This window comes from Triticum urartu, chromosome 1A, assembly GCF_056163025.1.
Source record: "Triticum urartu cultivar PI428250 chromosome 1A, HENAU_Tu73, whole genome shotgun sequence".
Lineage (NCBI taxonomy): Eukaryota > Viridiplantae > Streptophyta > Magnoliopsida > Poales > Poaceae > Triticum > Triticum urartu.
The window spans coordinates 243472634-243486327 of record NC_141873.1 but is presented as its reverse complement, the minus strand read 5'-3'; the positions used below and the strand labels follow the sequence as shown (position 1 = coordinate 243486327).

The 13694-nt window shown below is 44.2% G+C and overlaps 1 protein-coding gene across 7 annotated transcripts; it reads left to right on the top strand.

The window, feature by feature from the left end:
- The first annotated feature begins 222 nt into the window (after window positions 1-222).
- On the top strand, window positions 223-8333 carry LOC125554211 (histone-lysine N-methyltransferase, H3 lysine-9 specific SUVH4-like). 7 transcript variants are annotated; one of them, XR_015600328.1, is made up of 10 exons: window positions 223-490; window positions 575-917; window positions 1782-1867; window positions 1985-2178; window positions 2761-2852; window positions 2947-3036; window positions 3143-3167; window positions 4020-6410; window positions 6983-7763; window positions 7873-8333. XR_015600328.1 is itself a non-coding variant. In XM_087517799.1 (8 exons), exons 3-6 carry the CDS (start codon window positions 1795-1797, stop codon window positions 2951-2953), a joined length of 390 nt encoding a protein of 129 aa, XP_087373925.1. In that variant the 5' UTR covers window positions 226-490; window positions 575-917; window positions 1782-1794; the 3' UTR covers window positions 2954-3036; window positions 3143-3167; window positions 4020-4501. The 7 variants fall into 7 exon arrangements, 4 of the variants coding, with proteins under 4 accessions (XP_087373925.1, XP_087373921.1, XP_087373927.1 ...); XR_015600319.1 differs by lacking the exons at window positions 4020-6410; window positions 6983-7763; window positions 7873-8333 and adding an exon at window positions 2256-2457 and having other exon boundaries at window positions 226-490; window positions 3143-3566; XM_087517799.1 differs by lacking the exons at window positions 6983-7763; window positions 7873-8333 and having other exon boundaries at window positions 226-490; window positions 1985-2202; window positions 4020-4501.
- The last annotated feature ends 5361 nt before the right edge of the window (window positions 8334-13694 follow it).

The window sequence follows — 13694 nt, the reverse complement described above, 5'->3', positions numbered from 1 at the left end:
TCACGTTTGCTTGGCAAGGAAAGTGTAGATCGTTTGGATCCTATCGTACAGTTTGGGTTGGTTGGAGTTTTGGCTCATCTATATTTCTATATTACTATTAAAAGAGCAAATATAAATTCCTCTAAAGCCACACAACAAATTATACACAGAATAATCAGGATCCTCCGATTAAATTAACTTAAACACATCCCACCGTCTATATTATGCCAAAGATTTGCCATTCAGATCAACGTCTAGGATGTAATGTTCTGCCGAGCAGACACCGTCGTCTGCCAATCGTGCGAGCGCTTCGCGTCACCCAATCATGGCGGCCTTGCCCGCAGCCCCCTGTTTTTGGGATCGTGACTTCTTTCTCTAGGCCCCAGATCGAGAAACTTGAGGGCTCCTTCCTTCCCCTCCTCCCGTGCGCTTCCCACTGATCCGCCCCAAGTCGACCCCGTCTCCGGTCGATGCCGGCGCTCCTGCAAGCCGTCGCCGACCTCCTATGCCGGTCAGCCGCGCCCAACTCCCTCCTCCTCCCTTCTCTCCTCCTCTCCTCACTAATCTCTGCTCTCTCTTCGTTCCCACGATGCAGAACGCCATGGCCATGGACCGAAGCTCCGCTGGTCCCTCCCTCACGACTGCCAGTCTTCCTCCCGACCAGATCGACGACGGCGATGACCGGATCTGCCCCGCTGCCGTCCGTTTCCAAGGGACGTCAACGGATGGGGTTTCTTCCTCTCAGCCTCCACCACCCGCGGGCTCACCGGTGATGGACCTGCTCAGCATGTAGGATTGCGTGCTTCCTGGCGAGGTGGTCGTGTCTTGCCCGACGCGCCCTCGGCTGTCGAGTCTTTTTCCTCGGCGCGCCGTCCTCCAGTACCTCTGTCGTCATTTGTACCACCGTGCGCCACTGCCCGTTCGCGTGAACCATCCAGGTGGGTAGGTTTGGTTCTGATCTTAAAATTTTCTCCATTCAAATTTTCGTTGGTTTTGTTCAGATTGAAATTTGGGCTGTGTTTCGTTGAAGGCCCGATTTCACCTGCTGAGAGCTGTTGATATCTCAGTTTAAAGCTCATATCTATTAGGTTCAAAACTGAATTTTATCAGAGGAAGTTTTGTGTGTTCGCAAGCCTACAACACCCGTTGCATTTTCTTCAGCATGACCAACAACTGCACCTCTGAAGTTAACCATGGCAAGCTACCCAATATATCGTCTAGATGCTTGAGGGATAGCGTCACCGCTGTGCATGATTTCGAGGTGGCCAGTTAGCAGTTGTTGGATGGCATCTGGTCGGCAAACACATTCCCTCAAGTTTTCGCCTCACCTAGCATAAGCCCCACTTCCCCAGCCAACCCAACCGCCCCCTCCATGCCGAACTCCCGTGCTGGTGGTGGACAAAAGTTAGCAAGAGGAACTTGATTTTTTAGCTTTATTTGTTTCTTATACAGGTGATGCTTTTCTATATTATGGATGGATTCTTGATAGCCATCATGGATTACTGCTAAGTAGATAATCGAATATTAAATAAGTAAAAATCTTTGGCGTGGTATAGTACTGAAAACATGGTGTCAGTTCCTATGATTTTTTTTGCTTAAAGCCTATATTAGTCGAATTTAATTGTTTTGTACAGTTACACACAGAGATTACAACATGGTAAAGTTTCTTTGTAGCTCAGGCTACATAGAATCATTTGTGGCAGGATCAATGTTGTTCGTTGTTCTGTTCCATGATTCCTAGCAGTTTTTTGTTTCATCAAAGGTGGTCACATTCAGATTCAGATTTTTATAATTACATTCAGATTTTTTTACTTAATGATGGTATGTGTAGCCATCCTCCCTGGGGCTCCAATCTGTGAGTATGTTGGTGTGTTGCCGAGGACTGGAGGTACTAATTTTTCACTTAAAGCTTTTATTTCTTACGCATCATTTGTCTCATTGCTCGATTTCTTAGTTTGTCTCTGAAAAATGGATGTTTGTAAATGATTTGTTTCCACTCTTGTAGAGAAAAGGTCAGGGTCTGATATGCATATGCCATCACTTCATGTTGAGAACAATTCCGAGGCAACACCGGCACCCGAGTACTGCATCGATGCTGGCTCCGTTGGAAGTTTCGCAAGGTTCATAAACCACGGCTGCAACCCTAACCTCTTCGCCCAGTGTGTCCTAACCAATCACCACGACATCAAGCTAGAAAAGGTGATGCTTGTTGCTGCCGACATGGTACTTCCACTTCAGCTGAATTGATTTCTGTTGCATCTCAACAATTTCTACAGGAAAAACTATATAGCTTCTCTTGAGTTTTCACTGGTATACGTGCTTTCCCGGAGCATTCCTGCGACTATGGCTATGTCTTGAACAACGTCGTTTCTGCGGATGCTGAAATCGTCAAGCTGCCATCCTATTGTGGTGCCCCAGACTACCAGAAGCGACCAGAGCGGATCTTTTCTGTTTCGGCGATTATATGTAGTATTGGGGGTATGAATGCGGCAATGCCTGTTGTCTATATGAAAAGCACGACATCCTAAAATTATTAGCGAAAGAAGCGCGTTCTTTTTTTGTGTAGGGTAGATGGCATGCTGGACACGCTAATTATAGTTAGTAAACGAAGTTTGTCTAGGTGACATGCCTGTGGGTCACGATGGCATGACATTTTGTGAACAACTGGTTCATATAAGTTGATGGAAGATTTAATCGATCTTTAGACATTTACATGGCCAGCATCCTGCTTTTGAAGTACCTCTGTTCATGTTTTAGCATATTTGTTCTTTTTGTTACCAGGTAGCACCTAACATCGACAACTGCGATGTCATGAACTCCCTCGCAATTGCCGAATATGTCGCTGAAATTACAACTTCTACAGACAGACCAAGGTAATTATCTTCTTGGAACCCTGTCGAGTTATTTACAGAGTTCGCAGCCTGGTATGACAATAATAATCTCATTGCAAAATTCTTTGTGCTGTAGGAGTTGAGTTGTGAGGCCCCCACCGACATGACACACCAAACTGATATCAATGAGAAAAGGCGTAGTATTCCCATTGACTGGTTGACTGAGGTAAGTATTCCATTCGATGCTCCGTGGATTCGGCAAAGTAGTCTTAACTAAGTATTCTCTGGAATGTAAAGTTCTTACAAACCCAATGTTTCATTGTCCAATGCAGGTGCAGTACAAGCTTGAGCTACTAGGTGAAACACTATTCCTTGTTGTCAACATCATTCATAGATCAATGCATAGAAAAACATGTCTCGATTTTTCTCTTGAATGGAACCTGCAAGTTTCTCAACTGTTTAGTGAATCTTACCTTGAAAAGAACTATAAATACTACAGAAAGTAGAGTAAGACAATGACAGTTAATTGGAATATTGATTTTGAGAGGATATTTATGGGTTTAGATCTCTGTAATTACATATTACTTTCCTTGCTGATGCTATTGCTCATGACTAAAAAGCACGGACATGGCAGGAATTGCCGATTGGCTGTTTTTGGAAAATGCCGTATCCCGTATCCCCGTATGCGTATCCCCAACTTTCCGTCCCTGTGTCCGTGCTTTTTAGCCTCATGTTATAAAATTGCCCTACATCGCACACATGGTTTTTAGCAGAGAACAGTGTCATGATTTATAAATTACACTTATAAACAAAAGAAACCATTTTATCACTCCTGCAGTCCACAAGAAAGAGAAAAAAGAACTTCCACCATAATCTTTGTCTTCCTACTTACTTTTACTGACAAATAAAAACAACTATGAAGGAATATTTTCAAAAAATAGATAAAGATCCTTTTCAGTTTGAAATGCACAACTCCCAACTTGTCTTTTACTTCTGTTCTATGCATGTACAAGATGATCTATAAAGGAATCTTTTCAGACAATGGATAAAGATCCTTTTCACTTTGAAATAAACTATAAAGGAATCTTTTCAAAAAAATAGATAAAGATCCCGCTGAATGGTGTTGTACTTGTACATACTGGAATTGTAGTAAAACAAAGTGATGGATGGTCATGGTCTACAAGATGATCTGCATGAATTCATCTCCAGGGTAAAAGAGCCAATCATCATGCAAGATTAGTGGCGGAGACAAGGGGGGGGGGGAGCAGGGGCCTGCCCCCCCTATCGATGGACGAGACGCGAAGCACAGCATGTGGATTACTGATATTATTTCATGTAAACAAGCACTTGCCCCCCCTATCATGTGAATTCTGAAAGAAGGAAATAGCCCACGTAAAAGCCCATTAGTGAGTCATTTTCAAGTCCTTGGGAAAGGCTACATTGGCCTCGCTAAAGGCTGGGCATTCTCTCCGTGATTAGCGTGTGTGTGCGGATTAGCGCTACACCGCCACTGTTCTGTACCCTGTGCCCTCTCCTCTCCTCTGCTTTCCCCATCCGTCGATTCACAGGGCGACGCATGCTGATTCACTGGCCAATTCTTCAGGTCCAGCCAACGAACTAGATGAGGTTAATACATCAAACCTGTTTTGCGGGGTAGTTAATACATCAAACTATCTGCTAATCTCTCTTAATTCTCATCTTACATCATTATGCATCATATTTTAATTTTTTGTTGCATCATAGCGCTAGTGCCTAGGGCACCCGCAATTGTCAGATATCACGCGCATGCCAACGAGGAACAACCGATCTACTTCGAGTATTTGACCTAATACAAAAACAAAACATGAAATACAACCAATGATGATTTTTAATTCAAACCTATATAAATGCAAGCTAAAAGCCAACCGTTTTGTTATACGATGAACGTTCTTGTTTGTATATTTTAAATTTCCATATGACATTTTTTAGTAGCATTGTATTTCATGTCATACTTTGGAGTAGTTTGATTATCAACTTCATTATTGACCTATTTAGCTATAGCTACACAATGCCTCCGGCGGCTGATAAATAAGTGTGTGTCTAGCCAAAGTGAAATATGAATGATATTTGGATACAAAACTATTGGGTACTTTTGTGATGCAATATGTTTTGGCTTCATCGTCGTCATTTGGCCCCCCCCCCCTATGTCCAAATCCTGGCTCCGCCCCTGTGCAAGATGATCCGCATGAATTCATCTCCAGGCTAAAAGAGACTTTAAAATGTATGAGTGCATTCTTGACATCTGACGTTGCCAAACCCGATATTCATGCTTGTTAAGAACTACTCCCTCCGTTCCAAATTACTCATCATGGTTTTAGTTCAAGGGAGTATAAGAATATGATAGTATGAGAGACATGTAGGCAAGGTCCCGACATTCATGCTTGTTAAGAACTATAAGAATATGGTGGTATGGGAGACATGTAGGCAAGGTGTATTTGATTGGGAGTAGATGTATCTCTAAAAAATGAATTAGTCGAGACGTGCGTTGCACGTGCAAGCTTACTAGTCACGTAAAAAAAGCAGGAGAGAGAGCGAAGGTACGTACAAAATATTCGGAGGGATATCTCACGCACAAGTTTGACACGTCAGTCTCGTACGGTAGGTCGAAAAAAAAGAAGCACAACTTTTGGTTGACTAGTTCCATATTCTGGAAGTTTCCTTGAAAAAAAGAGTTCTAATTCATTCTTGTTTTGGACTTGGTCCTTTTTCGTGGTAAACCGGGAGACAAGAAATTGAAGAAACGAAGGAAGAGAGTTAGAAAAAAAGGGGAGGAAGTGATGATGGTGTCGTTTGTTTGGAAAGAGCTGATATGTTGGTTGTTTTGAAGGAGAGAAAAGGAATAAAGGAGGACTATAATTCAACTTTTGGTCACGTGGCTAGATCCAAATCTTTGAAGCATTAAAAAATAGGAAGCGACAGGCATAAGAGAGTTGGCACACCTACGAGTGCATGTCCGTGAAGTGCCATTAAAAAAGTTATTATTACATCTGGTTGTTCCTCTTTATATATCAAAAAGAAAAAGACATCTGTGGCCTCTCTATCCTTTGACTCACGTTCGTTCATATTCGGTTCAGTGCGTGAACTCGTCTGTATCTTACGCTCGCGTTTCTAATATGGTCTAGCCTATGACCAGCACTCGACCACTTTGAGCGAATTTTCAGCTTGCATTAATTAATGTGGTTGTAGCATTTTGTAGCATTTTATTCCACACATATCAAGCCAACCCAGCTCTACATATTTCTACACCGTGCATACATATGCTCACCTCGCAATCGCTTTACCCAACTCTTGGAGTTATTTGGCACCGCTGGTTGCGGGTCACCACCTGCTGCATGGTAAGAACTTGTAAGATTTTGATTTGCTATACTGTAAGCGTTTTACCATCACTTTCCAGTAGTTTATAGAAACATTATTTTTGGATTTTGTTTCTTGTTTCTACTAATCATGACAGGATCCAGAGTCAATTCATGGGCTTTGTCGATCGCGGGAGATGTGCCACCACCTATGCAAATACGACAACCATCATGAGAGGTGCACAAACATCCAAATGCACATGATCAGGTTAATTCTTCTATACCACCATTTAATGGCCGTTTTAGACCTGCTTTATAAATTGAATGGGAGTTCGACATAAATAATATATTTGCTTCCCATAATTTTGATGAACATAAAAAAGTTAAGGTTGCGGTTGGTTCTTTCACTGGTTATGCTTTAGTTTGGTGGAGTGAATATTGTCGGTTACACCCTAATGATATACCTTCTACTTGGGATGATTTGAAACTTGCCATGCGACATACATTCGTTCCCGCTTATTATGCTCGTGACATGATTAAAAAGTTGCAACATTTAAAACAAGGTAGTGACACCGTAACAAAATATTATGATGCTTTACAAACTACCGTGTTGCATTCCTATTTAGAAGAAAGTGAAGAAGATTTTATGGATAGATTTTGGGGAGAATTAAACTGTGATATTCAGGAGATACTAATTCATGAAGACTGTTATCCTATGGATCGTTTGTTTCGTGTCGCTTGTAAAGCTGAACAGGAAATAAAATGACGTGTTGCCCTCAGAGAGAACAAGCACAAGGTGCACATTTCAAGAGATGATATGGTTGTTCTTTCAACTACTAGGCGTGCTATGACAACTGCATCCGTTGTTGTGAGGACTACATCACCTCCACCATGTGACACAACACCACCGGCAGTGCCTACATCTGAGTTGATCGTAAGAGGTAATGACAAAGGTACCGATCTCCCCCCTCCACATGAGTATGATAAATGCCTTGTCAATTTCAATGAAACATACAATGAGCTACCCACTACTATGATCACACCAGCTATTTTAGAAGACTATGTTGATGATTTGACTTTACCATGTGATCAAACAATTTTGAGTGAACCCATTGAACTAACTATTGATGCGAAAGAACCATGTGAATCAGGGAATAACTCAGATTTGGATCAAATACGTTTGAAAGTAATTTTGCCAATGTTTAATCTTTTTGATATGACCTCTAATCTTGGTGGTGGTTCATCAATTTTGGGATGGTTTAATAATAAGCATTGTCAATATTTTGATATGAATAAGAGCTTCACTTATATGTGCAAACTGAGTTGCAATATTTTCATGCCTTTGACTTCTTGTGATAATATATTGGCTTTATATTTCATGACTTTTGAAGGGTGCTCTTGTATAACGGTGTCACATGTGCCCCAACTGAGATCAGTAAAAATGGATCACATATACATATACAACATGTACACCTTGTCTTTTTTATTAGCCAGATTTCAGATTAAGCAACGCCAAGGACGACTTTGTTTTCAAGAAGGGGAGGATGATGAGGACATGGCTACCACAGTTACACCCATATCCCCTGCTGTTTTACCTCTTGGAACAGTTGCTAGAGCTCAGGTACGCCAATTAAATTATCAGGTACTTTCGTTTCTTGATAATATTTCTAGTGTCCATGAGAATATGATGTTGCCTAAATTAGATACATTTGTGTTGCTTGCTATTGAAGGGCCTAGCACGGACAAGAAGGTTGAACATTGGAGCATGGTCAAGCACGGAGATGAAGGTGCGTGCGAAGAGAACAAGAACGGAGGTTCAAGTGGAGATTTCCGGACTTTGAAGCCACCATGATGACATACAAGAAGATGGACGAAATATACAAGATGGCCTTTCAAAAATTTCATCCATAGCTTATTATTGATGTTGCGCCACCTTATTTTGGGCCAGACCCATGTAATCTATTTTTTAGAGTCCATATTGTAGGGGAAATGACTTAGGAGGTGTTTTAGTCCCACCTTGCCAAGGGTGGACAAAATCCCCTCTCTTTTCCCTATAAATATAGCCCTTAAGGCATCGTTTAGAGTTGGGTTTTATTTAGTTAAAAGTTAGCCAACGCTGCAACCTCGTGTACTTCGTTTGTGTCCAACGACCAGACCAAGACCGCTTATGAAAGCACACTTTTATCAATACCTCATCCATATTCGCAATATTCAGATTGCTTAATCATATTCTTGCTTGTTCTTTGATTGCTTGCAGGAATAGACCTTGGTGGTCAGGTTGATCGTGCTCCGGCATGGTCAATAACCTCTCGGAGTTGGTTTAGCGATTGTAAGGAGCAACGTCGTTGCACGTTTGTAGTCGGATCGTCAAAGTCGACTCGACCAAATTGATAGTTATCATCTCATCGAAAGATCGGGCCTCTCTAGCCTCTATCACTATCTCACATATGAGCTATCACAACGCTGACCCTAACTAGGATGAGGATGAGGTCTATTTATAGTCTTAGTGCAAATGGGGGCGAAGTGAAGGGGTACATGGGCCTCGGTCCCGAAACTGTGCACAGACAGGTACCGAACGTCCGGTGGGTTCCGGTCGTTCGGTGGCTCGCGGGCGTCCGGACGTGTGGAAGTCGCTGGACTTCTGTCATTTCAACTCGGTCAAAGTGGCACCAGATTTTCAGAGACGGCTGGTCGTCGGGCGCTTCGAACTTCCGTTGATTTCATTCGATTGGGGACCGGCCGGATTTTTGGTGGAGCCTGGACGTCCGGTCGCTAGGAGTTGTTGGTTGTCCGGTCCTGGGCGCATGTCTGGCCGCTGTAGCGTTCACTGGCCTGGCTTCTTTTGGCTGGCATGGCCTTCAGGGACAGGATGTCCGGCCTGGAGCAGTCGTCTGGTCGCTGTAGCTCTTCTTGCAGCTCTTCTTCTTGTCCCTCATACTTGGTGTCCTCGCCGTCTTGTCCATTGGATGTAGTTGCTCCATGACCTTCCTCCAAGTACCTGATCACACATAGTGTTTCCGCTTGAGGTAGTAGCCATGTCGCATGTGTAGAAAGTGGTAGTTTGGAGAGGCACAAGTTCACCTTATCTTCGATAGCCTTTGCTCGAGCCCTTGTCATTGGCCCAAGTGGTGTCGTGGGAGATGTCGATACGTCCATGGGATGATCGTGGGATGCTCTGCATCAGGAGCTTAAGGAGGGAGAGGCGACCTTCCTCGGCCCTCGCGCATCTGGTTGCCATGTTGAACATCTCCAGAGCCGAGCACATGTCCTCGTGTATGGTGAGCTCTTCCTTCATCTTGACATCCCGGACGCCATCGGTGAACGTCGAAATGATGGCCTCATTCGACACCTTGGGAATCTTGAGGCGAACATTGGTGAAGCGCTGGATGTATTTGTGCAGGGTTTCCCCTGGCTGCTGCTTGATGTGCCGCAGGTTGCTCGCAGCATGGGCGCGGTCATGAGTGCCCTGGAAGTTGGCGATGAAGAGCTCTCGCATTTCATCCCAGGAGGAGATCGATCCCGCGGGGAGGTTCAGGAGCCATGAGCGCGCGCCATCCTTGAGGGCCATGGGAAACCAGTTTGCCTTGACCTTCTCGTCGCCGTTGGCCACCTCGATGCTCAGCTCGTAGAGTTGGAGGAACTAGGCAGGATCAGGGGTGCCATCATAGCGTGGAGGCAGGTCTGGCTTGAACTTCCCAGGCCAGACGACGCGGCGCGGCTCCGGGGTGAACACGCGGCAGCCCGCCGCGCTCACGGGAGCCCGCCGTAGAGGGGGAGCATGGTCTTGGCGTTCGCGCGCCGCCACCTCGGGCAGCACGCGATATTGACGTGGGGTGCTGGGAGCACACGCGCCTCTCCTTGGGGCCACTGCACCACTTGTCAAGCTTTCTTCGTCGCCTGTCGGCGCACTGCGCGGCGAGTTGCGCTAAGGGCCCTCGCGCCTTGGCTCGAGGGCGGCATCCTTCCTGGGAGGTGGAGGAGGCGCACCGTGGGCCATGTTGCCTGCAAGAGGCGGTGGGGGAGGTAGCGAGCGGGACGGTGCAAGGGCCTCTCCAGTGGCGCTAACAAGCTCGACGATGCGGTCCAGGCAGTCCTCGTAGAGGTCATCGGTTGGGCGACAGCGCAGAAGCTCACGTGCCATGAGCAACGCAGCCTGCGCATTCGCCGGCCCGCGACGAGCATGGGAAGATGAAGTAGCCGCCGAAGTCAGCGATGGAGTGGTGGTGCGTCCATCACGCCGCACAGAAGGCTGCAGCGACGAAGCCCGCTGCCCATGGGTCGCGGCGCCGGTGGCAATGTTTGCCGCAGGCGATGGAGAACGACGGGGGGCGCCATCGCCCGCAGGTGCTATTTGGGCGACCCAGGAGGCGAGGGCAGCCCGGCTCTCAGCACAAACTCGACCAGCGTCAGTGCATTAGATGCACACCCACTTAGTTTTCATATTGAGCTTTCATACACTTATAGCTCTTAGTGCATTCGTCGCATGGCAATCCCTACTCCTCGCATTGATATCGATTGATGGGCATCTCCATAGCTCGTTGGTTAGCCGCGTCGATGTGAGACTTTCTTACTTTTTGTCTTATCTATATTTACCCCTATCATCATACTCTATTCCACCCGTAGTGCTATATCCATGGCTTGCGCTCATGTATTGCATGAGGGTTGAAAAAGCTGAAGCGCGTTAAAAAGTATGAACCAATTGCTCGGCTTGTCATCGGGGTTGTGCATGATAAATACTTTGTGTTAAGAAGACAGAGCATGACAAGACTATATGATTTTGTAGGGATAGCTTTCTTTAGCGTCGATATTTTGAAAGACATGATTGTTTGTTGGGATGCCAGAGTATTGATGTCTTTATGTCAAATTATAGACTACTGCTTTGAATCACTTATGTCTTAATATTCATGCCATGATTAGCTATATGATCAAGTTTATGTTAGGTAGCATTCCACATCAAAAATTATCTTTTTTCTCATTTACCTACTCGACGACGAGCAAGAATTAAGCTCGGGGATGCTAATACGTCTCCGTCGTATCTATAATTTTTGATTGTTTCATGCTAATATTATACAACTTTCACATATTTTTTGCAACTTTTTATATGATTTATTAGACTAACCTACTGATCCAGTGCCCAGTGCCAGTTCCTATTTTTTTGCATGTTTTTGTCTCGCAAAAAATCCATATCAAACGAAGTCCAAATGCAATAAAATTTTACGGAGAATTATTTTGGAATAGATGTGATTTTTGGGAGTTGGAATCACCGCAAACGGAGGCCCACACAGCCCACAGGACACCAGGGCACGCCGCAGGCCCCTGGTGCATGGTAGTGGGTTGTGCCCTCCTCGAACGTCGGTTGGAGCTCTACTTCGGGTGCAAGGAAGCTTATATCCGGAAAAAAAATCATGTTAAAATCTCAGCGCAATCGGAGTTACGAATCTCCTGGAATATAAGAAACGGTTTTTGGCCAGATCAGGGGAACGCCAAACAGAAGAGAACAGAGAGGGAGATCTAATCTCAGAGGGGCTCCCGCCCCTCCGCCACCATGGCGGCCATAGACCAGAGGGGGAACTCTCCTCCCATCTAGGGGGGAGGCCAAGGAAGAAGAAGAAGGAGGGGGCTCTCTCCCCTCTCTCCCGGTGGCGCCGGAGTGCCGCCGGGGCAAGGATAATGGCGGCGATCTACATCAACATTCTTGCTACCGTCAAAACCAACTTTCTCCCCCTCTATCTGGCGGTGTAACACCTCTTCTCCCCACTGTAATATCTACTTAAACATGGTGCTCAACTCCATATATTATTTCCCAATGATCTATGGTTACCCTATGATGTTTGATTAGATCCATTTTGTCCTGTGGGTTAATCATGATATTGGTTGGTATGATTGTATATTTTATTTATGGTGTTGTCCTATGGTGCCCTTCGTCTCGCGCAAACATGAGGGGCCGCCGCTATAGGGTGTGGCAATATGTTCATGGTTTGCTTATTGTCAGTGTTGAGGGGGTGAGAGCAGCCTAAACGCGAATAAGTGGGTTATGGCGTATGGGAGTAAAGAGGACTTTATACTTAATGCTATGGTTGGGTTTCACGACTTTAATGATCTTTAGTAGTTGCAGATGCTTGCTAGGGGCCAATCATAACTACATATGATCCAAGTAGAGAAAGTATGTTAGCTCATGCCTCTCCCTCATGTAAAATTACAAGAATGATTACCGATACTTGTTATCGGTTGCCTAGGGACAAATGACTTTCTTGTTGACAAAATCTATCCACTTTTATTACCTTGCAATTTATTCGTAGTTTTTTCTCATAAAGTACTCGTAGTTTTATTCTTGCCAAATAGTTTCATACTTGTTTCCAGTAAAGCGAACGTCAAGTATGCGTAGAGTTGTATCGATGGTCGATAGAACTCGAGGGTATATTTGCTCTGCCTTTAGCTCCTCGTTGGGTTTGACACTCTTATTTATCGAAGAAGGTAACAAACGATCCCCTATACTTGTGGGTTATCAAGATCTTTTTCTGGCGCCATTGCCGGGGAGCAATAGCGTGGGGTGAATATTCTCGTGTGTGCTTGTTTGCTTTATCACTAGGTATTTTTATTTCCTGTTCTAAGTTGTTCTCTATCTTTAGTTATTGATATGGAACACGAAACACCAAAAAAATTAGTTGCTCTTGCTACTCATGGAGATGGGGAACCTCCTAAAACCCTCGATGCTCGTTATGTGAAAAATATTATGCACTACTTTGATAATCGTGAGAAAACCCCATTCAACTTGATAATGGGAGTAACATTGGATCAACGTGAATACTTTAGGGATTATCGCTTGACTCATAAAGGGAAATTGTTATGGGATCAAATTCATATGTTGCATTGGTATGCTTGGAATTTATGCCAGAGATATGATTATACTTGTTGCTCTAGGATGAATGCTCCACACCTTCCCTTTTCATGCAAATTTAATGATAATGAAACCTTGGCTTCTTATGCTAATGGTATATATGATTACTATGATGTGGAACGAATAGAAGAATTTGTTGCTTTTAAGGGTGCTTATGAAATTGAATCTTTTTTGAAAAGTTTGAAGATTTTGATGATTCATTATAGACCTGAAAATTTTGCTATCCTTAAAGACTGCTATGATAATTATAAATACAATTCCGATATTGATGAATTTATTGAGAAAGTCTCCGCTGTCCAAGAAGAGACTAATATTTTGCAGGAGTCTATGGAAGAAGGAATTGATGAAACTATGAGCTCATTGGATGAAAAAGATGATGAGGAGAGTGAAGAACAAAAGGAGGAAGATCGGATTAGCTACCCGTGCCCACCTTCTAATGAGAGTAACTCTTCAACTCATACATTGTTCAATGTCCCTTTGTGCTTACCGAAGGATGAATGCTATGATAATTGCTATGATCCCGTTGATTCTTTTGAAATGTCCCTTTTTGATGAAATTGATGCTTGCTATGCTTGTGGCCAAGATGCCAATATGAATTATTCTTATGGTGCTATAGTCCCTTATTTTAAGAATGAAATTGTTGCTATTGCACCC